Source organism: Nyctibius grandis, chromosome 11, assembly GCF_013368605.1.
Source record: "Nyctibius grandis isolate bNycGra1 chromosome 11, bNycGra1.pri, whole genome shotgun sequence".
Taxonomy (NCBI): Eukaryota; Metazoa; Chordata; class Aves; order Nyctibiiformes; family Nyctibiidae; genus Nyctibius; species Nyctibius grandis.
The window spans coordinates 20607246-20633451 of NC_090668.1; the positions used below are offsets into that span (position 1 = coordinate 20607246).

The 26206-nt window shown below is 45.8% G+C and overlaps 1 protein-coding gene across 1 annotated transcript; it reads right to left on the reverse strand.

Moving 5' to 3' along the window:
- Nucleotides 1–5678: 5678 nt before the first annotated feature.
- Nucleotides 5679–25117, reverse strand: FAM174B (family with sequence similarity 174 member B). Its single transcript, XM_068410831.1, has 3 exons — nt 24799–25117; nt 16343–16474; nt 5679–9627 (listed from the first exon to the last, which is right to left on the reverse strand). The coding sequence occupies exons 1-3, from the start codon at nt 25092–25094 to the stop codon at nt 9624–9626; spliced, it is 432 nt and encodes a 143-aa protein (XP_068266932.1). The 5' UTR covers nt 25095–25117; the 3' UTR covers nt 5679–9623.
- Between the last annotated feature and the right edge of the window lie 1089 nt (nt 25118–26206).

A 26206-nucleotide genomic window follows, 5' to 3' on the forward strand; every position in this document is an offset into this window, starting at 1 on the left:
AATCTGCATAACTCTGAAACCTTCAGCCCACAACTGCGTCTTTACATAAGCTGCCAGCTCTGTTTTGGATCTGTAGCCTTGTGCCTTCTTCAATGGGCTTCCTCCTCCACCTGGGTCTGAAGGAGTATCTTTAGCAAGGAAGGCACCTGGCAGGCATTGGGTCACTTAGTGGGATGCCGGCCAAGACCAGGAAATTGTAAAGGGCACAAGTGGAGTAATCACTGCAAGTGATACAAGGTGGCTGGGAGGTGCCTCGTTAGCAAAGAGCCTGTAGAGACCAAGGGAGCTTGATGCTTTCGACAAGGATGGATCTCCAGGGGCTTCCTAGAAACAGGTAAGGTTAAAAAAAGAAGGTCAGAGGTTTTTTTTCTGAGTACCTAGAGGGTGTTTTGTTTTTATGTTTAAGCGGAGCAGTGACGGTATCAGAAAACACATGTGTACATGTGCCTGTACATGTACAGACATATTGTATCTGTTTCTGAGCATCTTCTGCTTGAAAAATCCAGCTTTGATACTGGCAATGGGTGAGCAGTCTGTGACTTCCAGCGTTAGCAGGGTGGGATGTGGGGAGGCGATGGGACACCTGCACCTGATCTTTAGGCTTGGATCCACCAAGGAGAGCATCAGCACTCTCTTCAAAACTCCTGAAGCTTAAAATAGCTGGAGATGAAGTGGCCGAGTGCAGTAACAGCAACTTGGAGAGTTGAGTGCAGGGGTGTGTTGGCCCAGTGCTCTTACATGGCTGTAGGGCTGCACTAGGTTCTTGTGGCTTTATAGCATGCAGACCCCAGAACTGATACATCTTGAGTGACGTGTTCTGTATTTGACATCTAATGTGGGGTTTTTGAGCCATCTTGTGTGCCTGTATTCATCCTCGCAAAAGGCTCTTGCCCGTTTGCTTTCACGCTAATGAGGTATTCTCACACGTTTCTTCATTACACCACCTCTAATTTCCAGCTCTTTGACATGAGCAACCGTTTTTCTCTGAAAGGCTGAGATCACATGGCAGGATTATAAATTTACTCCTGAAATGCGCCATTAATAAATAATAAAGTGTTTATAAATATGCAAAATAGATTATTAGTCAATTCTACAAAATCTTGGCTACCGGAGCATAAAAGTGTGCCCTGCAGCTTGTGTATCTATTATAAAAAAGAGGAAGAAACTAAAAAGAAATTCAGGTTCCCTTTTTAACTTCCAAGCAGCAAATGCTGAATAATTTACTTCTGATAGTGATTATGTTAAAAGCAAATCATTTGTTTCCTTGAACAGCAGCAAACAATGCGCCGCAAATATGTCATTTAAAAAATATTACACGTACGCAGAGGGACGGAGTAAGTTGTTCGTTTGAACAGCTCATTAGAAGCAGCTCTTCAGCAAAAACCTTACCCTGCGTGTAAGTGTCCTGAGTGCTGCTATTGTTTTATTTAAGCTTCAGGAATGCTAATACTGCTTAAATAGACCTGACTACTAACCACAGGAGCTCAGAGTGGAATATTGAATTAAGTCCCACTGAAGTTTGCCTGTCACCAAGCAGTACCACCCGAGGGTGATCCATGGCCATGCAGGAGGAGAAGCGAGCCTGCCTGGGTGACTCGGGGCCAGGTGCTTTGCTGTGCACACACCATGGCAAGTGTCACCTCTGGGCACTTTGATTTACGGTGTAGCACAGCCTCCACATCCCACACCTGAAAACTCCGCACCAAAGCCTACAGGGGTTTTAGGGACGGGGTTAGAGCTGGAGCATCAAACATTGACCTGTGCTGGGGGATGAATAGTCATTGCTGCTGTTCAGGCTGGGCAGGTGGCTTTTGTCAGCTGGTGGGTTTGTGTCATTGGGTCAGCCTTGGGGATTAGTGGGTCCTGAGGATCTCGGGAGAGCTCTGGCCAACATCTGCTTTTCTAGCAGGACCCATCCTTGTCAGTAGGCTGTTGCAACAATATTTTTTCTCATTATTCCAAAAGAAACATCCTTATTTCTCCTTTGCCATAGCTTTATCCACAAGGGCATTGCTAATCTGTACCTGCAGGTAACCCCCAACGGCTGGGGATGGGAGTAAGGTAACTGGGAAGTTGGTGGCAGAAATATCAGAGGAAGCTGAATGGCAAACGGGGCGGCAGGGGAAGAAGGGCAGGGATCATCGCATTCACTTCTGAGCTTTGAGAGCATTGCTGCACCATCAGCAAGAGGAGCTGGTCTGACCGAAAAAAATTTTATTGGATCAAGGAAAGGAAACAGGAGGAATTGCCTAAATAGATTGTTTTTTCTGTTTGCCTGAGAAACACCTTGATGCCCCTGGGATCAGTACCTTAGGAGTCCTTACGCTAGGAGATGCAGAGAGCCGGGTAATTTCAGACACTGTCCAAAAGGTGCTGCTGAGACAACTCTGCTGACAGCCAGGCAGAAACGAAGTGGGGAAATGTCAAACGTTCTTGACCTGAGCTTAAACCTTTATGAATTGAGGGCAGGAAAAGGGAAAAGTGTCTGTAAAGAGCAGCTGCTCTTCAGCTAAATGTGTTTGTATCAGGGCAGAGACAGTCTAGAAACTCATGGAGGTGGGCAAACAGCTTGGGAGAGGCAAAGGATTTAGAAGTGATGCTTCAAGGAACTGATGGTGATTCGAAGCATTTTATTTATTTTTGCTCAGTAGCAGCGCAGTGATTATTCTGGGCTGGCATCAGAGCTGATGAGGACCAGCTACATCAACCCAGGCGCCCCTGTGTCCCTTTAACAGACTTGTTACCTGGCAAATACGTGTCTGAAACTCACAGCTGAGGATTTACTGTGAGCAGGGCCAGCAAGTCTGGAGGAGAGGGTTTGGCTTCTGTGATCCCATAGCCTGGAGCGAGTCACTCTCCCACCTGTGTGTGAGTGGGAATGCTGCCACAGTTATTTCACTGGCTTTTAGACTTGGCAGAGGAGTCCCTGAGGATGCTTTGTGCTGCCTAACATAGGTCAGAGAAGATGGCCAAACTGAATTGGTAAAGGTCCTGAGCAGGTATCTGTTGCTAAACTGTTACTAGGCCAGAATAACAACATGTACATTGAATTAAATTAGCTGGAAAGAGCCAGCATAAGAAGCCCAGAGGAGTCAGGAAGAGCTTTAAGTAGATGATATGTGTTACCCTTCATATAAAAGCCTTAAAATAAATCAGCCTGGCTGAAATGGTGCAGTAGGTCATCTAATCTCTATCCCTCCTCATCTTTCAAACCAACAGTCTCCCATCCGCACGCTGCAGAGCTGAAACCCTGGCCAGGGAACCCTAGTCCTTGCTTCATACGCAGATCAGTGGGTTTCCTCCGTCATTGGGAGGGATGGAGTGGGCAGCCACAGGCAACAGCTAGGAGTGTATTCTCAAAACAGGGCTGGCAGCCTTTGAAGGCTGGCAGTTAAGATTGTAATCTCTTCCAAAATAGAGATTAAACATGCTGGTTGAAGCTGTGAAGCAGCTGTTCAAGCCCCTCAGGACCTGCCTTCCCCTGCCTCATCCACTCGCAGCCTAAGCGGGTTCTCCCCCGGGAGCTGGGGGGAGCTGGGCTCCCCTGTGCTGCCAGTCCCCCAGTGTGGAGGGACGTGAGTGAACAAGATGGCTTATGAGAAATGGGCAGGAGGGGAGCAAAAAGCCTAGAAACCAGCTTTGTGCCTCGTAAGCCATCAAGACTGCATCTGTGTTTTTCAAGACCCTTTGCTTCTTAGCTTTAAAAGCAATGGCCACCCCTTCTGTACTGCTTTCTGGAACTGAAGAGTTGTTTTTCATGGGATAGAAGTGCTGTTTTGAATTTTATTCAGCTCATTTAAGATGCCACAAGCAAATGGTCACTGGAGAAGCGAGCCAACCGGGCACTTAGTTGGCTGAGCTCAGAGGAGTAGATGTCTGTTAGAAAGCAGAGCTAGAAGTTTCTGGTCTCAGAAACTGGTAATTGCCAGCTGATAGGGAGATGAACTACCTTCAGTGATGTTTCTGTGCAGCCTAGTTACAGACCACTTGGTCTTAAGCAATTAGAGCTGTTTCATATTCTTAGCAGAGCTCGTTGTCAGGCATAATTCAAATCACCTCAGTGTTAAGCTAATGTCTCTCTGATAGCACTTGCCAAACATCGCTGACTATTTTGCAGTTACCAGTTTCAAGGCATCCAAAGATCACTGGCACTGAGAAACACAAGGCACCCCCTCGCTTTTCCAGGGTTGTAGACAGCTCCCTTAAGTTAACCTCACACTTGCACCAGACTTGCTAATAAGAGCAGCAGCTTGTATGAAGGTGGCAACAGCCATGTACAGGAGAGAGGGGAAGTTATGTTATACTCTGGCCCATGCAGAACTCTTCTAGATATTGGAGAAATACCCCTTTAATAGGATCCATTTTAAAAAAACATATATCTGAAGACTTGTCTGAGAAAAATCTTTGTTCTGCAAGAACTTAGTTGTAGCTTCAGGCTTCCCCCACGTCAATACTCAGAAAGGGCTAAACTGAGCCTCCCCCTTTCTGCCCAGAGCCCCAGCTGCAATCATCTTCATCAAGCTCTAGCTTTTCAGCTCTTAGCTAATAATTTACACTGGATTTTTTGGTCATTTGCTCATCTTCCACTTGACACCTCATCAGAAAGGTAAGTACACACAGAGATTGCAGCTCCTGCCTTTCCATGAGGTGACATCTTCACTTCTGCAGCCTATGTTAAGGGGGGGGGCCTGTCCTGTTTAGCCATGGCTCAGCGTTAGGTTGAGGCTCACCTTGATGGCCCTTGAACTTCCTACCCAAACCAGCTTTGCTGCACAACAGCTTGCTCATGGCTGAGGCCTGACAGCATTTTGACAAGTATTTTGAGTTAGATAGAGCTTTACTTTACTGACAGGACATAATTTAAAAGGTACCAGCTGGACAGCAGCAGCCTTTTGTCTGCAGTGCTGAATTTCTCTTAGACTACTACTATGAAAGAGGTGAAGACATCAAGGCAGAAGCAATCACATGGTATGTGGAAGAGGAGAGAGGCAGAGCTGATTCATCCCTGGGGTACTGGATCAGTCTGTCCTGTAGCTGCTCCAGGGTCTCGGAGTGTCTGACTTCATGTAAAAATAGTGCAAGAGGAAAAGGGTCTTCAGAGTGCTGCTAAAACATGCACAACAAACACACAAGCCTCACATTGCCGTGATCCTTATCTCTAGCACTTCAGCATCTCACCATGCTCTGAAAGCCACAAGGCAAAATTGCTTCAGAGACAGGGAACTTGGTCAAGCAAGACTAAAGTGGAAGGAAGTCTGCTTAATGGCTGTGGTGTGGCCTGGCCACCCCAGGGAGGGGACATGGCTTGGTTTGCTCAACTGGGCTTGGAGTTTAGGACAACAGGTCCGTGGTCTGTGGGCTCCAAGGTACCAGACACTCTGGGAGTCGAAGGTACTGAGATATCTTCCCTATCGCAGAGGTTTTTGCCTTTTGTATCCAGATGTAAGCCTAGCTTCTTGATGGTTGATGGGGACTTTGTGTGATTAAACATATTTCTCTACCATGCTGCTAAAACCAGTTTTCCCCCTTGTCACACTCTGTTTCAGGGTCATGGGACAAAGGGACTTGCAGCCCTCTAATGAGGGATCAAGCAAGGTGCTCTCAAATTCTCCAAACTTTAAAAAGCAACAGCCCCTTTCCCATTTCCTCCTTAAACATAACACACAATACAAGAGGGATTTCAAGAACATGTTTAATGATGGCAGTTTCTACTAAAACATGAGAAGTCCATTCAAACTCATCTTACCAATTTTTTCTGAAAAAGAAGCTTTGGTCACAATGATAAATTCTCTTAAACATTTTTTTAAAAAAGTTTAAGCAATTGCACAAAACAAATAACTCCTCACACAAAAACTGCAGCAGCAGAAACTCACCTAACAGAAGAAAAACCCCTTAATGCACACCATAGCCCGCCCCCCTGCAGAGATTATACCACTTACAGTGAATTAGAGGGAACAGTTAGGAACAAATCATTTAAATGCATTAGTGCTTGTGTGTTCAAGCTTCATTAGTGCTTGCAGACTTCTACAAGTCAGTTTGGGCTTAAGCTGAGCATTAGGATAGCACAAGTTAGTGTGTTAAACAAGTGTTTGCAGTCATCTCCACATCTTCCTGGGGGAAAAAGAAAAAAAAAAAACAGAACAAATACAAAGCTATCTCTGTACTTCTGACTTAATTCTGCAGGCAAGCATGGCACACCAACTTCTGGCTTCTCAACTGTAATCTCCGGTGACAGGGCTGTGGTGGGAGTAAAGAAGCTGCAATTCTGCGCAGGGTTTTTCCTCCACAGCACAGCATGTGCAAATAGGAAAGCCTCTAATCTGCTTGACTCTGCTACTAGTCAGTAGAGTTTGCAAGCAGCGAGCAAGCTACAGGCAGACATCTGTAATAACACTTCTCTTTTCATTTTCTGTAACAAAAAAATACGCCTTCGAAAATGCACTTGAACAAAGCAAGTTTGACTATGCAACACAAAATAGCAGCACATACTAAGACACATTACAGTCACTATCAGATTAAATCTGCAGTGTAAAATACACAGAACGTAAAGGTAAAACACTCATGTAGTGGTTAATGGCTATTTCTTCTCCAATGAACTCCTAGAACTACCTGAACCAAACAGTCCAAATTATTAAAACTATTTTTAAACTAATTCCTACCATTAAAAAAATATTCATATATATACTATTAGATGAGTCACATCAAGTGCTCTTAAAATCTTAACTAAATATAGCTATAGAGTATTTAACCAGACACTTTAAATCACATACAGCAACTTTTGTAGAGGTAAACATTGCCTCACATTTGCAACAGCAACTGAGTATCAAACAAAGCATTCAGATTATTTTCATGACCATAAGCAACTGGTGAGGTTGGCCTTTTATTTCCACCAAGCAGCTGCTGCTTCCCTGTAAGCACTTTCTAGCTTATGGCACACAGTTTGGGACCTCCCCAAGGAGTCAGAGCATCCCAGTGGCAGCTGGGCACCGCCATCTTCAACATCTTAAATACCTGGTCCCTGTCCACCATTGATGTTTGGCCACATCAAGGAAACGGTGGGATCTTTTAGCCACAAGCAAGGGGAGCAGATGGCCTTTGCCAGCCTAACTCGGTAAGTGACCTGAAGTTGGTGGAAAAATTCCTGACTGCAAGAACTGACTCACCTTTGGAAAGGAGAAGTGCCCTTTATGCACCTTTGGAAAGGAGAAGTGCCCTTTATGCACCTTTCCATTTCATCTCTCTCCTACATAACTTGTTCTCTCCTTTCTTTCGTGCACAGAGAAGGTTTCATTCCCTCTCCACCCCTCTTCCAGCATTCCTGATGCTCAGCTTAATGAGTCTGGCAGGAGTGGACATGTACATGTTGCCATGGTGTCTGCTCAGACAGGGCAGACACCTCACTCCATTGCCTCCTTCTGCAAACAAAACCAGAAGCTTTTAACCTCTCTCTCTCTTCTCAGCATCGTCACTTCTCTGACTTCAAAAGGACTCAGTCAGCCCAAGAAGTTCAATTCCCAGTCCTCAAAGTACTTTAGTCCTGAAGCGACATAATATTTCCTTCAGAATCATCCCACCTAGGGCTGAAACCTGTTTTGCCTAGGTGAGGAAAGAGCCCCAGATCTTATCTCAAGCCGCAACATCGTTCAACCTACCGATCCCTGCGATTCCTACCGGCCAGAACACAACCTGCATGGCACCATCCTCACCTCGCAGCTGACATGTTAAATATTGCTTAGTAACGGTAATACGGAATGACTCAAACTCATTCCATGAATGAAAATAACACAGCAGTTTTATATTGCCTTGATGACTAATATTAACACAACAGTCTGCTGTGGGATTTTCTCCATCCAGGCTGAGTGGACTGTTTGCAAAGCCTTCGCTGAGTCACGGCTAGGGAAAGCGAGCTGTGTTATGGGAGCTGCTTTGATGAAAGCACTTTGGCTGCTGGGAAGGAATAAAAAAAAATTCCCCTTCACCTCCTTTTTACTGCCTGCAGGGCCCAAGGGAACTGCACAGAACTGGTATAGGTTGCGGTATCATGACAAAGCAGTTCAGTGTTCTCAGCAAGTGTCAAATCCCACTAAGCCTTCAAAAAACAAAAAAAAAAACAACAAACAAAACAAAACAAAACAAAAACCAAAACTGGCAGCTCGCTGCAAGGCTCGTGCTTTTCCAGAAACTCTGCAGTCTCCTTGAGGGGCTGTAACTGCAGGAGGCTAGGAGAGGGTCAAGCAAAGGGTGGGACAATCCTAAGACAACTGGAAAGTACACATTCCCCAAGAAAAGCAAGGTTCCAGCCAGCTTAAAAACCTAAAATAAAAGGTGTTAAGGGGTGCAGTAAACAGTAAAGTCTGAACTGCATTTGTGGTTACTTTAAAGGAAAACCACAAAGTAAAGAAACTAAACCAGTTGGGTTTGCCCTTTCTAACGACGGTCTGGAAAGCGTACATGCTTGCGGTCTCCTAAACCCGATCCATCCAGATGCGGCAACCTAATTCTCATAGTGTCATCCCACAGCCCTGACCTCTGCAGCACAAAGCACAGCAGGAAGCGATGGTTAAAAACGCTTCCTTGAATTAAATGGGATTTGTCAAGCAGGTGGTAGGGGAAAACTTCCAGTTTGATAAGAGATTAAGATCACTTACGTGAAGCTTCCATGAAAAATAAGAGGTGTTCTTTCTGCAATCTAATCATTCCACATGAGGACTTATTCTGCTTAGAAAAAAAAGGTAGTATAGATGAATTGTAGACAAGTTACAGTCAGCACAGGACAGTACAAAACACTGTTTTTACTCCCTGTGGAAGGGCAGAAAATTACAAAAATATATCTTCTCTACTCCAAGATTGTTGTAGTTTAGGGCATGCCTGATTCTTCCTGTTTCCCTGTGGTCTCATTTATTCAAGTTGGTCTGATCAGAGTTCCTTGGGACAACGAGCATGTCATGAAGGCTTAGTGCAATTGTTTTAAAAAAACAAAATCAGTAGCAAATCAAGAAAATTTTCTACATGAGTCAACCTCCCACACACCACCCCCAAAAATCCTACACTAAACATACCGCATGGCATTTCAGCATGGCTTACTTTTTTACCACCTAAAGTCATATATCACTTCTGTAAGGCCCAGAAAAATACACTTCTTGATTTTTTTTTTTTTAAACAAACACATGATCTGTTTAACAATGACCAAAGTTTAACAGTGACTGAAGCATTGAATTAGGATTTTAGAAAATAAGTCTTTGGGGCAGCTTGGTTCAATCTTCCTTTTCTTTTTCCTTCTGCAAAACTTATTTATACCATAATGAGCTGCAAGTCGGTACACAGGGCTGCATCTTGTCATGCTTTAGTGACACCGCAGCCCTCCTAAAGCAAGAGAGAGTTGAGTTTGCAAAGAGGAACTCTGGTCATCCCAACACAGCAGTTTGGAAACCAGGGAACCAAATGGTGATGTTTTGGTCAGAAGATCCATAGCCTGCTGTACAAACAGCACCTCGAGGAGGTGAGGCTTGGTTTGGTTGTAACGTTGCAGAGATGAAAGCCTCCCTTTTCACAGTTGTGGCTTCAGCAGGTCCCTCAACAGCAGAATGACATCTTGCAGGGCACCAACACTCCACAAAGCTGCTTTACCTGGAAAGCAGGAAGAATTAGTACAGCTATAGCTTTGCAATTAAATAGCTTGCAGGCAGAGATGAGAACCCATGTGCACAGTGGAAAAAAAATCTAAAAGCCACAAAGGAAAAGGCAGCGTTATTCATTGCGATTGCCATCAGTTCCCTCCAGCAGCTGATTTCCATGGTGACACTGGACACTGGTGCGATGTTAACACCATGCCAGGAGAAGCTAGTCCAAGTGAAGACAAAAGCAGAGCTACAGCAGATAAAACCCAGATGCTGAAAGATCCTGTGACCAGCCACTGTGCAGACCAGAGAACAGAGTGCACACAGAGGAGCTGCTATTTCACTGCAAATGAAACAGCATCTTGGACCTCACAGCTTTTTGCACACCAGTGCAGCCCCTTACTAACCAACACGTGGACTATCCTCCTTGCTATGGTTCTTCCTTCTGACACTCTGCTGCTTTAACTGCTTCAGCATTTTAAAAAAAAAAAAAAAAAAGTCTTAATAGGAACTTGTTACGCTCCACGAAGGAGGCGAGAGTCCTTCCGCAGGACTGCGTCACCAGCGTGTAACAGACTGAACGTCCATCGCCAGCAGAACGTGGTGTGCTCTGTAATGACTGTTACAGCTGCATGAGGAAAGAGCCTGGCCTTCAAAAACCAAACAAAAATTGCTTTTTTGACTATCTCTTTCCTCCCCTGCTGTGGACCCATGCGAAATCCTTAACAGCAGCACCAAAGCTTCAGCAATTTTTTGTATTTATAGTACGAAGCTGACTGTGTTAGTGATTTGCACCCCCTTCAGACGAGGATAAATGATACCTCTCCATTTACACACAACTTGTCACTGCTGCCTGTTGGAAAAAAAAAAAAAGCTGCTACAAACCCCAGCGCAATTCACCTAGCATCATCCAGAATGGCCTGTGGCTTTTGCTGGCAAAAAATCTATTAGAGCTGCTCCCTTGAGAGTCAACACCTTGCTGTAACAAGCAGACAATACCATGCTCCGTTCAGAGCTGCACAGGCAGTCAGGATCTGGAAAGGACGTATTCAAAGAGAAGACACCAATAGTGTAACTCTCATATTTTACAGAGACTCCCAAAAGACTTGAGCACATCAAAGGCTGAGCCCTGCAACTGTGATGAAGATGTTTTAACACAGTCCAATGCTATCAGTGCCTGCAAAAGGGATGAAGCCAGAATCCAGCCTTTACATGTGGTGCATCTTCCTCTAAAACATCCTGCAAGCTCTCAAAAGCTCTCTAGTCTCATGACAGTTGAATAAATGTTCCTGTCCTCTTCCCTCTGCCTGCCTCCTCACACATAAATCTGTGTGCTTTCAAGAGCACTTTGGAGGATGCATTCCTAAAATTCTTCTGCATTTTGCTAGTGCTGCTGCTGTTAGAGAGAAAAATGACAATCCAAGTGGAAAACAAACTGAGGAATTTCACTTAGCCAACAGGAAGGACGGAGGCTTCAATTCACCCAAGAAAAACTTTCTTTCACTACTTATTTAGGAGCCTGACATCGGGGCTAAGACAATCCCAGCTCTGGCATTTAAATTCCAAGTTCTTCCCTGACTCCAGGCTCTCATGTGGCACATATCTCCCTGGACTCGCAATGCTCTGTGGGGACAGTTGTGAAATTCACCCAGTGGGGCTCAGCGAGTGTAGCAAGAGCAGAACACACTGCCTCCAACAGCCGCAAGTTAGCAAGGAGAGGAGACTGCTGATACCCCAGATTACTGAAGTGCTTTCAAAGCCTTTCATGCGCAAGTCGCCACAGAATTTATTCAGGACTTGTTTTCAGTTTTCTATTGAAGCTGACAAGAAATCCCCCAATGAGCTACTCTACAGTTAATAAGCTTAATAAGCTAACAATTTTATTTACTTTTTCAGAAACTGGTTCTTTTTGCATCTGTTTTAATCTCTTTTCTCTTATTACACAAAACAAGCACAGTGCTCTGTGATGGGGGATGGACGCTAACACCAGTTTGTCAGGGACATTTGCCTGTAACCTATTTTACTTCGCTCTTCTCAAGTATCACACAGTGTCAACGGCCTGAGGAATCAATGGCTTAGCCCCATCAAGTAGGAGATCATGAAACCCGTGCAACTTTCCCTCGCCTTCTTGAAAGAAAATGCTAAAGGAGCAAAGTGGAGAGGGAAATCTTAAAATCAAGATCTATTGGTGGGATGAGAAAGAGCACACTTGGAAGATGGGATTTAGCTTTCCACTAACTCATTTGCCAAGATGTGCAGCAAGTGTAATCTCATCAGAAAACATGAAAAAATATCTGACATCTGGAAAATTATGACAAATACAGTTCATGGGGTCCAAAAATCAATTGGACAGGGATACTTTTCGGCCTTCAGCAGCACAGACTGAACTGGCGATCAAGAAACAAACACCCTTTCTGTGTTTAGTTTGCTTTCTTTGTGTAGCTCTATAATAATTTCAGAACAATTCCTGAACTTCTTGTCCACCTGCCTCTTTCAATACCAGAGCAAATACACACAGAAAACCATCCTCCATATTAAAAAAATGGTTTCCATGAAGCTTTTCAAGGCAGTGTTAATGTCTAAGTGATTTGGCATCTTTGCTCTATGACAATCTTTGATTTACACCTTCAGCCTCTTGTCACACAGAAATCGTGCTTGCAGGATTAGAGAGGCCATTGACAGAACTGCTCCCTGCTACTGAAATGAGATCACAAAGGGGGTATCTGATCTGGCACACACACGCTTCTGCGTTTGTCAGAGGCAGGCAGTGGGTGGCTTTTGCATCCACAGAAAGGACTGTGTTTGGTTAAAATTTTGAAGTGAACTCATTAGTCTGCTTTATGGGAGGAAGGTGGTTATTTCTCATTGCTCCATAGCCCAAGGGAGGTGGGGGCTGGGATCTACCAGGAGCCCAAAACCTTAAAGCCTCCTGGAAAAAAAAAAAATTTAAAAAAAAAAGCAACAACCTTCATCCAACAGCCCAGTTTACACTGTCTGCTGTTCCTTGATGCCTCATGTAAGGCTGGAAACAAATACACACAAGGACGAAACATTAAAGGAAAGAAAATTAACTGCATGAGAACAATTGGAGAGGTATATGTCGCTTAGACACCAACTGGTGTTTAATTAGAGTGCTGTTTGCATTACATGGGGGAGACAGCACGGAATCTCAATTACTCCCCCAAACGAAGATGCAAGTACCAGTACAGATCTTTCAATGATGGGAGGGGACCTCAAACAAACCAGCCCAGAGCCTACCCACATCATCCTCAGCAAAGACGTATGCTACCAACCCAAAACTAGACTCTATTAGTGACCTGCACTATCAGTCAGAGTAGGTTAATATTGGGGTAATGTAGTTAGTATTATGCACGGGACGTACCTAATGTCATGACACTCCAGGCCAGCTCCTCAGATTTTTCCCTACTGCCATGCTGGTGGTAACCCTCGACATCTGAAAGCATGAGATTCTTACAGTACATGTAAGTAACACTTGAATTGAATAATGCGTACAGTCCATCAGAGCCAACATGTCCCTGCTGTGTTGCTCTTTGGAGAGCTGGTTCCCTTTCCACTCCATTCCTCTGTTTCCTCAGAAGCCTGTGTTTTAAAAAATACCTTTGGTGCCTTTCTAGTGGAAAGCACTGAGCAAACACCATTGCAAATCATCACTTCATGGAGAATGGACCATTTTCCCCATAGTTTCACAGCCTTTAAATCAAAAATGAAGAGGACAAAAGTTTCCAGCTAATTTCATGTGATATTCAGGAGCCAGGGAGACTTTGAAAATTCTAGGTTTAAACAGCTATGGAAAGTTGGTTTCTGATCTAGAGATGGCAGCACATACGTTACAACACTGAACAATGGGCAGTCCAGCCCATAGGCATATCTTTCAGTACCAGCGTGTCACAAAGAAATAAAGAATTAAGGAAATCGGAATAATGACTCTTGTCAGCCATGGCACCGCACCAGGGGATCGTGCTGCATGAGGTTTAGCCTCTCTGAAAGCGATCCTAGTAACAGCACAGTTACCAAAGCAGCACCTGGTCAAAATCCCCTCGCCAAGGCTTAGTAGCACAGACAGGCCAGAAGTCTGTCGTGCCATAAGCCAAGTAAGTGCCGCTGCTAGGAGGCTGCTTGAATAAACCTGAACAGCTGCCACAACTGATGCTGACTGCTGGCAAGGATGCACCTTCATTTGAATTAAAAGATAAACAGATAAAAGAGAGAGTGTGGAATATTCTAGCCCCTGTGTACTTGTCAGGAGACACCTGTCCACATCACAACTGCTTCCACGTTGCTACAACACATGACTTGTTGCTTTAGTCGGCTAACAAGCTCAAACAGCAGCATCACCCCATTGCTTATACATCAGCCCTAGTGACACCTCTGCAAGTTCACCTGATGCATCTGCACAATGTTTTTGTTGAGATAATTGAGAGGGGAAGTAGTTTTCCTGACTTGGCAATTAACAAAGGCTCTTTTAAAGCTGTAGGCACTTGCTCAATATTCAAAACAAGCCGATCTCTCCAGCTCTGTAGCTACCTCCATGTATTTATAACTCCCATTAACCACGGAGAGGGATAAAGTTACCTCTCTTTACCCTGCCTTCCTGGAATCTGCATCCAGCTGCAAGAAAACAAAGGAAGCCTTAGATGGCACAAGGCAACTATTTCCTGAATGTCAGTTTTGGGGCAGTGGGGCTGGGGAAGGAACTCCAGCAGAAGACCTGGTAGAAGTTAGTTCACTGACTTACTGCAGGCATGTCTGAGGTGCCCTTTCTGCAGCTCTAGCCCTCTCTTCCTACCTGAACACAAGCAACTGTGAAGAACCTCCTGACTGGTTTAATGGGGATGTCAATGGTCAAACTCAGCAATTCAAATTTGCAAAGAAGTGTCTTTATTGGTGACAGGAGACAGGAACTGTTTGGGGATGTAGTCTTCAAGCCGCACAAAGGAACCAGAGAGCTTGATACCTTTTACAGCCAACATACCTTCAAAGAAGCCTTCCCAAAATCAGTTCTACTAAGGGGTTGTCTGTAAGATGACCTCTCCCTCTAAACTGAGGTAGTTCTGTTTGAGCTAAAAAATGTATGTCCGAAACAGCAAGGACTTCAGAAAATGTGGAATTTAATGGCTTTTGCACTGTGGCAGAAAGCAGGAATTCCTACAGCTGAAAAGAGAACTGGCTGGCTAAGAACCAAAAACCCCTATGGTCTCTGAACAGAGCATCATACAAGGTAAAGAGCAATTTGTACTGTGGAGGAACCCACGAACACCAAATAACTTTTGTGAAAGCATCAGCACAGTGTGTGCTCCAGGGAAGCAATGTCAGATAACATGACTACAGCTCTCGTGAGTCCAAACGGTTTCCAGCAAGCTCTCTTCTTTGTTCATCTAGTATTTTACTATTAGGGGTCTTATCCTGAAGCACTGCCGTGATTGCAAGTACTCAGTTAAGAGGAAGAGGGGCAGGAGACACAGGCTGTTAAAGCAGGCCACGGCGAGACAGATCTCTGCACTCTGGGTTTAACAAAGCTCGGTCCCAAAGTAAAAACTGCGTAAGCTGAAATGATTAGTGTGAACACAGGGCAGCTACAGAGAATGGCAACAGGCAGACAAGGACTGACAGGAGTCTTCTAATTCAAGAACTAATTATTTATGCATAAAGGCACTACTCACACCCTTCATTGTTTCATGGCTTCCAACTATTGCCTGACTTTTATAGAGAAATGACATGGTTATTTTGAAAATGACCAGCAGAGCATGCGGTGACGTGTGTTTTAGATGCTGGCACACGTGTGCTTAGAACATATGTGTTGTTCTCCCTTTCCAAAGTTAGGAGATGGGCAACATGAGTAAAGTCTGTAAAATCTCCAGTTAGGAGTTGTCAAGATCTGTGTTTTTATAATTAGGAGAGCTTATTTCAGCCAAAGTGAGACAGATTTTAGAATAGGCCTTATTTGGATGAGAATGCAACTCAAATGCTGTGGATGGCTTGATGCAAATAAAAATAAAAGATGCAGATACCCCGATGCCATAAATCAATGCACAACATCTTTATGTGCTGAGTGGTTGCTATAAATCTCAAGCCCAGAATAGGCACCAAAAGTTTTGGGTTGTCACACCGCTTCTATCTCAAAAAAGACAAAGACATTTAAGGAAAGTTTGTTGCTAAGGGATAACTGCTAACAACATAAGCAATACACCACAGTCCTCTCTTTGTCACAGAACAACATGAGAGCACTCTGGTACAAACACAGAGGTTGGTGGAGATTCGCCATCATTTCCCTCCCAGGCTCAGGGCAATGGCAGCGCCTGGTAAAGCTGCCCTTGATGCACAGCCCTCCATGCGGTGCGTGCGTAGACACTGAGAGCGCACAGGAAGGACTGCCAACAGCTGCCCTGAGAGGGGAAGTTCAGCCCGTTAAACCTTGTTAGCTATCTGGGGCACGTGTATCCCGTTGTGCTGCTCTGCAGAGGAAAGAGGAGGGCAGACAGCCTAGGGGTAGCGATGTGCATATTACAAGAGCAGAGTACAGAGCAGCGTGTGCTGAGAAACCAGGCAGAGGGACTGGAAAGGAGAGTGATAAAGCTTGGGCAAAGTGAAAGAGAGACTGTGACTGCCTCACCTCTGCCAAGCTGGCCCAACAGAGAAAAAAAAGAGCTGTCTTCCCTAGTAAGAGCTCAGTGAGCAAGCCTGACCGGACGGGCTCGCAGCAGTACCTGTATTTCACATCAAACACTGTTGAGTCTTCATCCTCATCATCTTCTTCATTCAGAGGAGCCATTTCTACCCGCTCAGCTGGAGTGGTGATTATGTCATACTTCCTGGTCTTCTTAATCCTCTTGCCAGACCTGAAACACAGAGGTGGGAAAGGAAGCATCATCTTTATACAGTGTTCCTTGGAGGGGCTGAAGCTGTTTCCACCAACACTGAATCACTGCTCTGTTTGATTCAGCCCTCCCCAGACACGAAGGCTGTGGAGCCAGCCTGCACCCCCTCACGCTGCCTTTCCAAGGCCACCGCTTGTGCCCATGAGTGCAGAGCGCAGCTTCTCATCCACTGCAATCCAGATCAATGTCAGTCTTTCAGCTGCTGACAAACCAGAGATCCTCTGGCATCCAGGACAGGCATATGAGCACAGCAGCCCACTGAGTCCTCCTGCTGCCACCCTCAATAAGTGAGATGTGGGCTTATCAGCTGAAGCAGCCAATGGTTTAGCGAACACGTTTAGATGAGAAAGCCCAGGTTAAGCCCTGCTGAGACAGGGGAATGCTATAGGCAGGATTACAAGGAGCAAAGGGGTGGTGATGTTTGGGTACAAACAGCCTGCTCTCTTTTCTTGCTATCAGGCCAAGCTCAGGACTTCCAGAGCAACAACCCTGAGTCTTATCTGAGAAGTTTCAAGCTCTACGCTGTTTCAGTGCTATGAAAAATAATCAACTAGCACTCGAAGCTAACTGTACCTACCGCCTCTCCTCCTATAGACACCAGCCTTACTTTCCTTTTGAGATGGAGATGCTCAGGCACCTGCGCATCCCACGGTTTTGAGAGATCTATTTTCTAATACTTACTTTCAATTAACAAACCCTAAGTTTGTGGCTTTTCAACTAATTCTCTGCCTCTAGCTTGAACTGCGTGGGTCCTTTCTACTTCACCTGCTCCTTTCATGCATATTAGGAGGGTCACACTGCTCATGCATGAATCCAGTTTTGTGATTACACATTAAAGAAGGAGCTGATGTGTACAGCTAGCCTTCAGGGAGAAAAGTGGATGGTTTTGGTTAACAAACTGCAGCATTTTCCCCTTCACCTTTTATAAAACAAAACTGGGACTGCCAAGCACAAGAAGGGAGTCAGTGCAGGCACAAGCAAGCAGCCCTTAAGTTTTGGTAATCACAACTACTGCTCCAAGCAGACAGCACAAGTCAAGAAGCCTTGCCCTGGCACGTCATGCAAGGTGTGCCCGATTCAACATTGCCATTTTTGCATCATGAACAGATGCCTTTTAACGAGCTACACAGTGACAAGAACCAAGGTGTGAGTATTACAGAGAGACTGGGACTCAAGCCCTGCATTTACATCTCCCCTGCAACAGTCCCTTCCAGGCTTAAAGTAAAGGAAATTTAAATCGGTGAACAGCTCTGACGTGGAAGTCTCAGTGCCTCTGCCTAGCATTGCTTTTGGGCAGTAGTCCAAGGCTGAACAAACAGGTCCCAGCCCTTGGGATGGAGCAGTTCGCATTTCCTCCCTGTTCTGGAGGCCAAGGTTGCATTAGAAGCAAGAAGAAAGTCATCTCCTGTCGTCTAATCTTTGCAGCAATCTGTGCCGCTGTGTCCTGTAGAGCACAGGGTGGTTTGTTCTATTACTGCTATTGTTGAAACAAGCAATTTTATATCCAATACAGTAGGACTCTTAACCCAAACACTTGAAAATCCTTTTTGCAAACACTTCTCTATATTATTCTGCTTCTCAGCCAAGACCTAGCAGTAAAGTGAAGCAGGGAGGTCTCATCTTACAGGTAATGCATTGCTTTTACAAGAAACATTTACTCACGCTGTGAAGCCTAAACATACACCAAAACTAACCTGTGTCTACCCTGTCAGAACAAACCAAGCACAGCTTTACCACTCTGCCTTACATGTACAGTCCACAGGTTCACCCCTTTAAGACCCTACCTGCATATCAAGCCTGCTTTATTGAGAGACATCCTCCCTCAGTCCCTCCATTAGAAAACATAACTTATTCTATGGAGTTCATTTTACAACAGTTAATATTAGAGTGTTCAAAGCAATTACTGCAGAATAGATATTTTTAGAAATGGAACACTGGAACCCTTTAGCCTCCAGCCATTAATTAGTCTATTTGGGCTACACTTTAAAGAGGACCTGGAGCAGAACTCGCTGCACAGTCATCTATTAATCCTCCACAACCCTCTTAATCACAGCGCTCATTTAGAAAAGGGAGGAAGCTCAACGAGCTGCTGTTTTTTGGCTAAGCCGCTACAATCAGTTGTTTGCCATTGGCATAGCAAAAGGGTCTTTCCTCACCTCTTCTTCCTCTATTAATTCTACACCAGATTACCTAGCTAATTTGTCGTTAATCTGCACTTTTCAGTGGTCCGTTTTCTCACACTTGCTCATTTGAACGACTCCCCTAGGCTTCATAAATACTAGAAGAATTACCCAAGCTAAATTTAAAGGAAAGCCTTGGGAGCGTCCCTACATGCACACAAAATAAGCCTGCCCGTCAGGAAACCGTTGCACATTACAACTCCCCAAATCTCGGTAGGATCCCTGTAATCATCAGTAATGACAACGCAAAAGGAAAAGCACTTTATCCAGCGGGTGGGACCATGCAGCATCTTTTGTGTGCAGACAGACAGCAGAGTCAGCGGAGTAGCACAGGGCAGGAACTACAGAATATAAATGTTTCATGAACTTTGGAGACCTCCCGGGATAGGATCAGGATACGTTAGCCCTCATGGGCAAAGAGAGGATCTCCTTTACAGCCACGTTCGTTTTGTGTGGGTTTTTTTAAAGCAAACAAGAAGCGTGCTAGAAGCTGTGGTCAGAGTATGCCCCTTGCATAACAACAAGCTGAAATGCTCCCCACGTGGTTTAGCCAAGGTAGAAGCGGTACTGGGTATTGCAGTGCAGCAAACTGTCTTCCACTTCAAAAAAATCACACTGCTTCTGCTGTCCGACTTCAGCCACCCCCCATAATTAGAAGGGGATGCTACAGGTCCTGAATCATCATGAGGAGATAAAAGTAAGAAAAGTTAACTGCAGCCAGGGATACTGACCTTTCACTTTAGACCCAGTGCTGCTCCCACCATCACCAACTCGCTGGTGTTAACAGCAGGCAGGCACAGTGAGCACAGCACTTAATTGAGAGAAGATGAGGAATAACACACTTGGCCCGATGCGGGGGGCTGTTTCCAGTTCCTCCTGAGCTGTTCAGCCACAGCGGTGCTCGCACACTGGCACTGCCCTCAGGCTCGAATGCCTCCCGCACCGCACACCACACCAGGGTCAGGCCCATCAGAAATCAGATTTACTCCCTCCACCACGCGGCGTGGGACAACACACAGAGACGGGCTGGAGCAGAACGCTGACTTTGTGTCTCTGTATTTTGACCGGGGGCTATTTTGATCAAGCACCAGTCATATGCAGCACTTCATCCTCCTTTCTGAGGCATCATGTGGTGGAGTAAATGCTCAAGTCAACTCACTAGTTCATTATATTATTTACGCCTGTAAGCTATTTTAGTCAACAACCCCAATATTCAAAGATAATGCTTTTCTTGACCCAGAGAGAGGTCTCTGCATTTCTAATCCAGCATTAACACTTCCTGGCAAGAGATGCAGAGGGAGGGAACCGTCCCGTGGAAAAAAAGAAAAACCGAAAAAAAACCCTATCCCTTCTTAGCAGAGTGCTTATTGGAAATCTAATTAAACCAGCTACAACCTTCCTCCTAGAACTGCAGCAATGTTATATCGGGAATGGAATTGGGACCAGTTTATTTGCTGTTAATGGGCTCCCTTAGCAGTTAAAAAAAAATTATGGAAAGATAAACCTGGGGAAACTCCAGGCTTATTACCAGCTGATGAATTAGATGAGCAGTATTTCATTAGTGTTGATCTGTCTGGGTATCTCTGCTCTCTGGATAGTGCTGTATACAACAAAGTTAAACCACGAAGCGAAGTCCTCACATGTTTTCTGGAGATACGTTTGCTGTACCTAACTGAAGGTGCTGTGTTTTCTAACAATCAAGTCCTTAAGATGGAACATACGTGGTCACACAGAGCAGAAGGTCCCACTTGTTTAACTGCACTGCTAATAGGAGGGATGGATCAGAGACTGCGGCTGGGAATAACTTCAGGAAGACCTAAATGGGATATTGCTGTGGTTCAATGAAGCAGTGATGTCTACAAGTAATTAAAATACAGCCACTCACATCTGGTGGTCAGTACCAGGGCCAGCATGCATCTCCAAACATCACAGCACAGTAACACCAACATCATCTGAGATGTGCTCGAGAAGTATCCTTGTTCTATAGGGCAGAGCTATAAAACTTTTATGATCTACCAAAACTCTTCAAGGCAGTGAATCTTACAAGAGCATTCATCCTCTGCTGTGACTGCTCACATCAGAGCTGTAAAGAGCCCAAGACAGTACGGGACAGCGATCCCCTCTCCTTTCCTTCAGCCAGTTCGCCGTCATGCTCATATCAAGACAATCCAGTCTCCCCAAAGACAGGGCCTCTGAGACCCAGGACCAATGTCCCATTTGTCATTCTCTGTGGCCCTAACTAAACTACATGCAGCTTAAATGAAGCTTTCAACGTGGGTCACAAATATATGTTTGGGGGGTTGGTTGTTTTATTGGCATTTTTTTCTTCTCCATTTGAGGTCATTTTAATGGTGAGTTTTTCTTTCCTGTTCCTGGCAAAGGTCTTGTCTTTGCTGGAGTACTCTAACTGGTTATAATACAACTAATTTTAAATCAGCCAAACTCTCTGGGGTTAAGCCTTGCATGGCCTGGAGCAATTGCCCAGCTCATAGAACAATGGGTCTTGTATCCTGTGATCATATGCTTGAACTTCTCTCCTCGATCTCAGTAATTTATACCAGTTTTGCAATTACTGGAAAACTAAGCTAAAAGTGCTATTTGAGGAAAAAATCAAAACTGAACAAGCAATGTAACAAAGCAATGAGTTACAAAATAAGCAGGTAACTTCTCTCTAAAAATCTAGATAAGCAGCAGCCATTTCTAGTCTGGGTTCTCTTCATTCAAGGGCAGGTCAAGACACGTAGCAAACACAGCCCACACTTTTCTGCAACTAAAGCTTTGGGTTGCTTTCAGCTGGCCCATCTGAGCAGAAGTAACTTATCCAGTTTCCCTAGAAGGCATATGGTCTACCAGCACAGATAGCCACATCTGAAAAATTATGTTTCCTGGGAGCTGATCCCAAGAATTGTATTGCAATGAAATGAACTGAGCTGCACCAGGAGAGAGAAACAGGGCAGAATGTGGGGGTAGAAAGGCAAAATCAAAAACATAGATCAAAGAGTGAATTTAACTGCATAAACTGTTCATAAGCTGTTGCAAGACAGTGTGTTTCTTGGTAATGCAACTTCCCCAACTATTTGATTGGGAATAACATGAAATTTGGTCTGCTGTGAAATGCTTTTGGTTTGGGAGCATGCAGTGCCCAGGGGTATAGGAAAGAAAGAGAGCCCAGAACTGAGCTTGCCAAAAAGAAACCTACTGGAGCAAATTAAGCCCTGACACATGTAGAAAAGTAGCAAAGTCTTGGCTGGCCTTCCTGGTCCCTAGTCGCTACAAAGAGAAAGGACATTCAGACCACTTTGGGTGATACCACATTTTGAATCACAAACCATCAGATGGATTCAGAGCATAACATTCCCAAAGGGAATGAAGAGGAATCCCTGAGCGTTGTCTTAAAAACAGAGCTGGAAAGCTGGAGAAATATATCCATGAACGAAAAAAAGGAAAATAATTTATAAATAAAAATATATAGAAGTGAGACGTATAAAAAAATAAATCCAATGCCTGTGACAAGAATATCTCGCCACTCACTAGTTCATTTCATGTCTACAACCCATACCTAAAAGGATAATTTACTTCCAGCAACCCAGAGCAATTTCACAGTGAAGGTTTAATTAAAGATTGGACTTCAGGAAAAATCTCTTTAATAGGAATCCATGACACTTCAAAAAAATTGCAGTGTTTTTGACTAAGTACGAACAAAGCTCTTATTCTGATGGAGAAAAGCTTTACATTCATTGAGGGTAAATCTCTCATCTCTTCTGCAACAGAATCTCCTCCGATCTATGCTGTCAGCTACAAGGGTGACACTGCACAAACATACCTGTTGGTATTCTGGTCTGGTTTGCAGCTGGGATAACTGTTTACAAACAAGCGCTCTGTCAGATAAACATACTCAGAAGCCAAAAGCTTCATTTTCCACTTTCTTTGCAGATGCTATTAAAGGTATAGGAGAGATCTCAGAGGGATTTTATTTTACGTATCTTTAATGCTGCATTAACTGGCCAGTTGCATAATGAGGACTTCAGCATGGGAGAATTAATCCATCATTCCCAAGGTGACTTTAACCTGGACCTGGTTTTGCTGATCATGGTATAGGGAAAGGTGTTTAAAGGCTATTGGTTTGCTTTCTTTGGCTAGAAATGTTCAGCCTTACGCCAGGTCTCCTTGACACAAGGTCTTGCTTCATACCCAGAAGAAACTGAGGCAGAGAAAATAAACTCTCCAAGATCAGAGAGAACTAGGAGCAGAAACTTCTCTTCATTCTGCACTTAGTTATAGACTTCCTAATTCTAGCTCATACACCTACTACCAATTCTGCTGAGTTTGTCCATGACAACTTTATACAGCTGCAAAGTAGTTATATTGATTAAAAAGAATTCTCTTCAATATTTTACTGGGTTCTCCTGAACCACCTTACTTTAATGAGCAAATTTATTTGTCTTTTGCCAGCTGCTGCAACACATAAGAATAATTTAGTTAAACGTCAATTTCTTTAGAAAATATCAGTTCTTATCATTTAGGTCTTTAAGACTGCACTTGATAACACTGCTGTTGTGAACACTGCCCTTCCTACACAGAATTAATTCAAAAGCAGGAGAAGCAGAGCATTCAGCTGCAGCCAGCATGTAAATACAAAGGAGCTGCTTGAAGACAGAACACGGAAGAATTCGCCAACTCCACTTGTTCAGCTGCTTCTGTCACCTGAGATGTGGCACACACCTCCTCCCTGCTGCCCAGAGCCTGCTGCTCTGCTCTCCGGGCTCCTTCCTGCTGCCCCTACCTAGAAGTCAGACGACTGTTTACTGAAAGTTTGCAATCTTCCTGGCAAAGCTGGGCACAAGTTTTTATCTGTAGACTGCATAAGTCTGGGACAGCCTCTAGTGCACCATGGGGACTCTCACCACTACCCTGAGATAAATAATAATTAACGCTAACAGTGCCAAATGGAGTTTTCATATTTGCTTTTCTTCTGTTCCTGCAACAAGCCGAGAGGAAGACTGGCTTTCTAAAGGCACTGAGTTTAATTTGCTCGTGTCCCTCACAGCAGAAGACATTACATGTGTTTCAAGGGCTGCCTGGATAACCCAAGCACGCGCCAGCACCAACCCACTTCAGCAGTGTGAAGGGCAGTGAATGAACTGGCCTGCACCGGTTACACCGCACTGGATGGACTAGATAGGAGCACCATGCAGATGCAAACCTCTGCCCAGCTTTCTGCTGCTCACCAGAACTTCTCCCGGCTCTGCGAGCGACCAGGAGTGTCTTCCCTTCTGTGCAGGGAGCAGGAGCTTGCATCCATCAGCAATCTACCCGACTGAAACATCAGGGAGTTTGGTTACACACCACAGTTCCAGTCAAATCAGGGCTGTGGTCTAAACCAACACCTGCTTTTGGCTATGCTGGACCTCCTCAAGCCTATCTACTTAAGCTTCGTTAAAAGGAAAACAAAAGATTTGTCTTTTTTACCCAGCACGAGTTACTGCAGCAGTAGCATCTGCATTATCCCATGGGTGCACAGGACGCACGTGGCTGAGGCTGGACGGGACCTCTCCAGATCAAGCAGGGCCACCCAGAGCTGGCTGTCTGGTTGGGCTTTGAGTATTTCCACAGATGGAGGCTCCACAACCTCCCTGGGCCACCTTTCCCAGTGACCCACCACCCTCACAGCAAAAAAAACCCCACATATTTTTGTATGTTCAGATTGAGCTTCACGTGTTTCAGTTTGTGCCCATGCCGGTCCCAGCCCACCACAGAGACGGGACTCGTGTACCCCACGCCTGAAAAAAGCCACTCGGAACCCAACTCCTGCCCTATTTTTCTGCAGGAAGATGCAGATTTGTGAGGCCAGCGACTCCCCTACACGCCCCCCAGGAGGTTCATGAGGCATTTACACGTGCCGTGCTCGAAGTCGGGCTTTAAAAATACTATTAACAGCCGAGGAGCCCAGTACCGCCCGGGCTTCCCGCGTGGGCCGGAGCCCACCCGACCCCCGGCTCCCCCCCTCGTCCTCGGCCGGGGGAGCCCCGAGGCCGTGGGCGGAGGCCTTGGCCCGTCACCGGCACCTGCCGGGGGAGGGCGCGGCGCGGCCCGTCCGGGCCCTACCTGAAGACGCGGAGCAGGAGGCAGGCGATGAGGGCGGCCGTGAGGGCGCAGGCCCCGATGACGGCGGCCTTCAGCGCGGAGAGGTCGCGGAGCAGCGCGGGCACGGGGCTGAGCTGGGCCCCGCTGTGGTTACCGGGCGCGCCGGCCGGCTCGGCGGGCAGGCGGCTGCCGTTCACCGCCGGCACCGGGCCCGCCGCCGGCTCCTGGCTGCCGCGAGCGCCGGGCGCGGCCGGCAACAACAGCGGCAGCAGCAGCAGGCAGGCCGAGAGCAGCAGCAGCGGGGCGGCGGAGCGCATCCTGCCCGGCTCCCGCCGCCGCCGTGCCGAGCCCCGGAAGGCAGCGCCGGCCGGCCCGGCCCGGCCCGGCCCGCCTCCCCGAGAGGCGCCGCCTCCCGCGGCCGGGGCCGGGGCTCGCCGGGGCGGGGTGGGGGCAGCCGGTACCGCGGCCTTCAGCGCCTCCGCCCCGCGGTTCCTCCCGGCGGGCTGCCGGTGCCAAGGCCGTCTCCTCGCCGAGAACCACCGCTTTTAATTACAACGGGCAACATCTGCCCAGATGTGAAACGATCACAGGGTTCAAACCGCGACCAGACGCGGTGCAGACCCCCCTGTGCTGCTGGTTCAGCGCGGCGGAGCTGCTCAACTCAGGAATTTCTACATCAGATTAATTTTTTTTTTGCCTTTCCCCTGGTCACCTAGGCTTTGCTTCCACGTTAATTTATTTACCGATATTTCACTCCTTTAAAATCTTTAAAAAATCTTAAGATTCATGGGAATCACAGCCACAGTTCTGCAAACCACCCCGGGGTGCAGTGGGCATGCGAACGGTGCCATCAGCTAGCCCAGGCAGGGAGAATAATGGGCGTAGGGGAGCCCACAGTAGGATACTGCGAAGGTTTAACTTAGTTTTGCTCTCCGTGTTTTGTATTAGCATGAGCTTCACCACTGCAAAATAATTGTGTCGGGGGAAAGGGGCATGTTGCCACTGAAATGAAGTGAAACGGAGCAAAGGGGGAAAGAAGAGCGAGCTGATTTCCTTCCTGCTAAATTCTATACTTCAGGGTTGGCATGGCAGGGGATAATCTATAGGAACGTGTGACTAAACTGTGAAAAAGATTGCAGAGATGCATTCCTGCTGGCGATGTCCCGTAGGAAAGGTGGCAGTGAAATAATGCATGGTTCAGCGACTTTCCCAGACAATTGGGATGCTGTATCAAATGCCACCCCCTCGGTAATAAAAGCGTCCTGTGTTTTTTGCAGGAAGTTCATTGGGATGAGGAAATTTTGACATGGACGATGTGCAGAAGTCCCCCTAGACTGTCTGAATTAGTCATTGTTCCAGCTTTATTTCATTGCTTGCTTTTGTGTAGTTTCCCAGTTTGTAACACGGGGCCCCAGTTTATTTCTGTTTG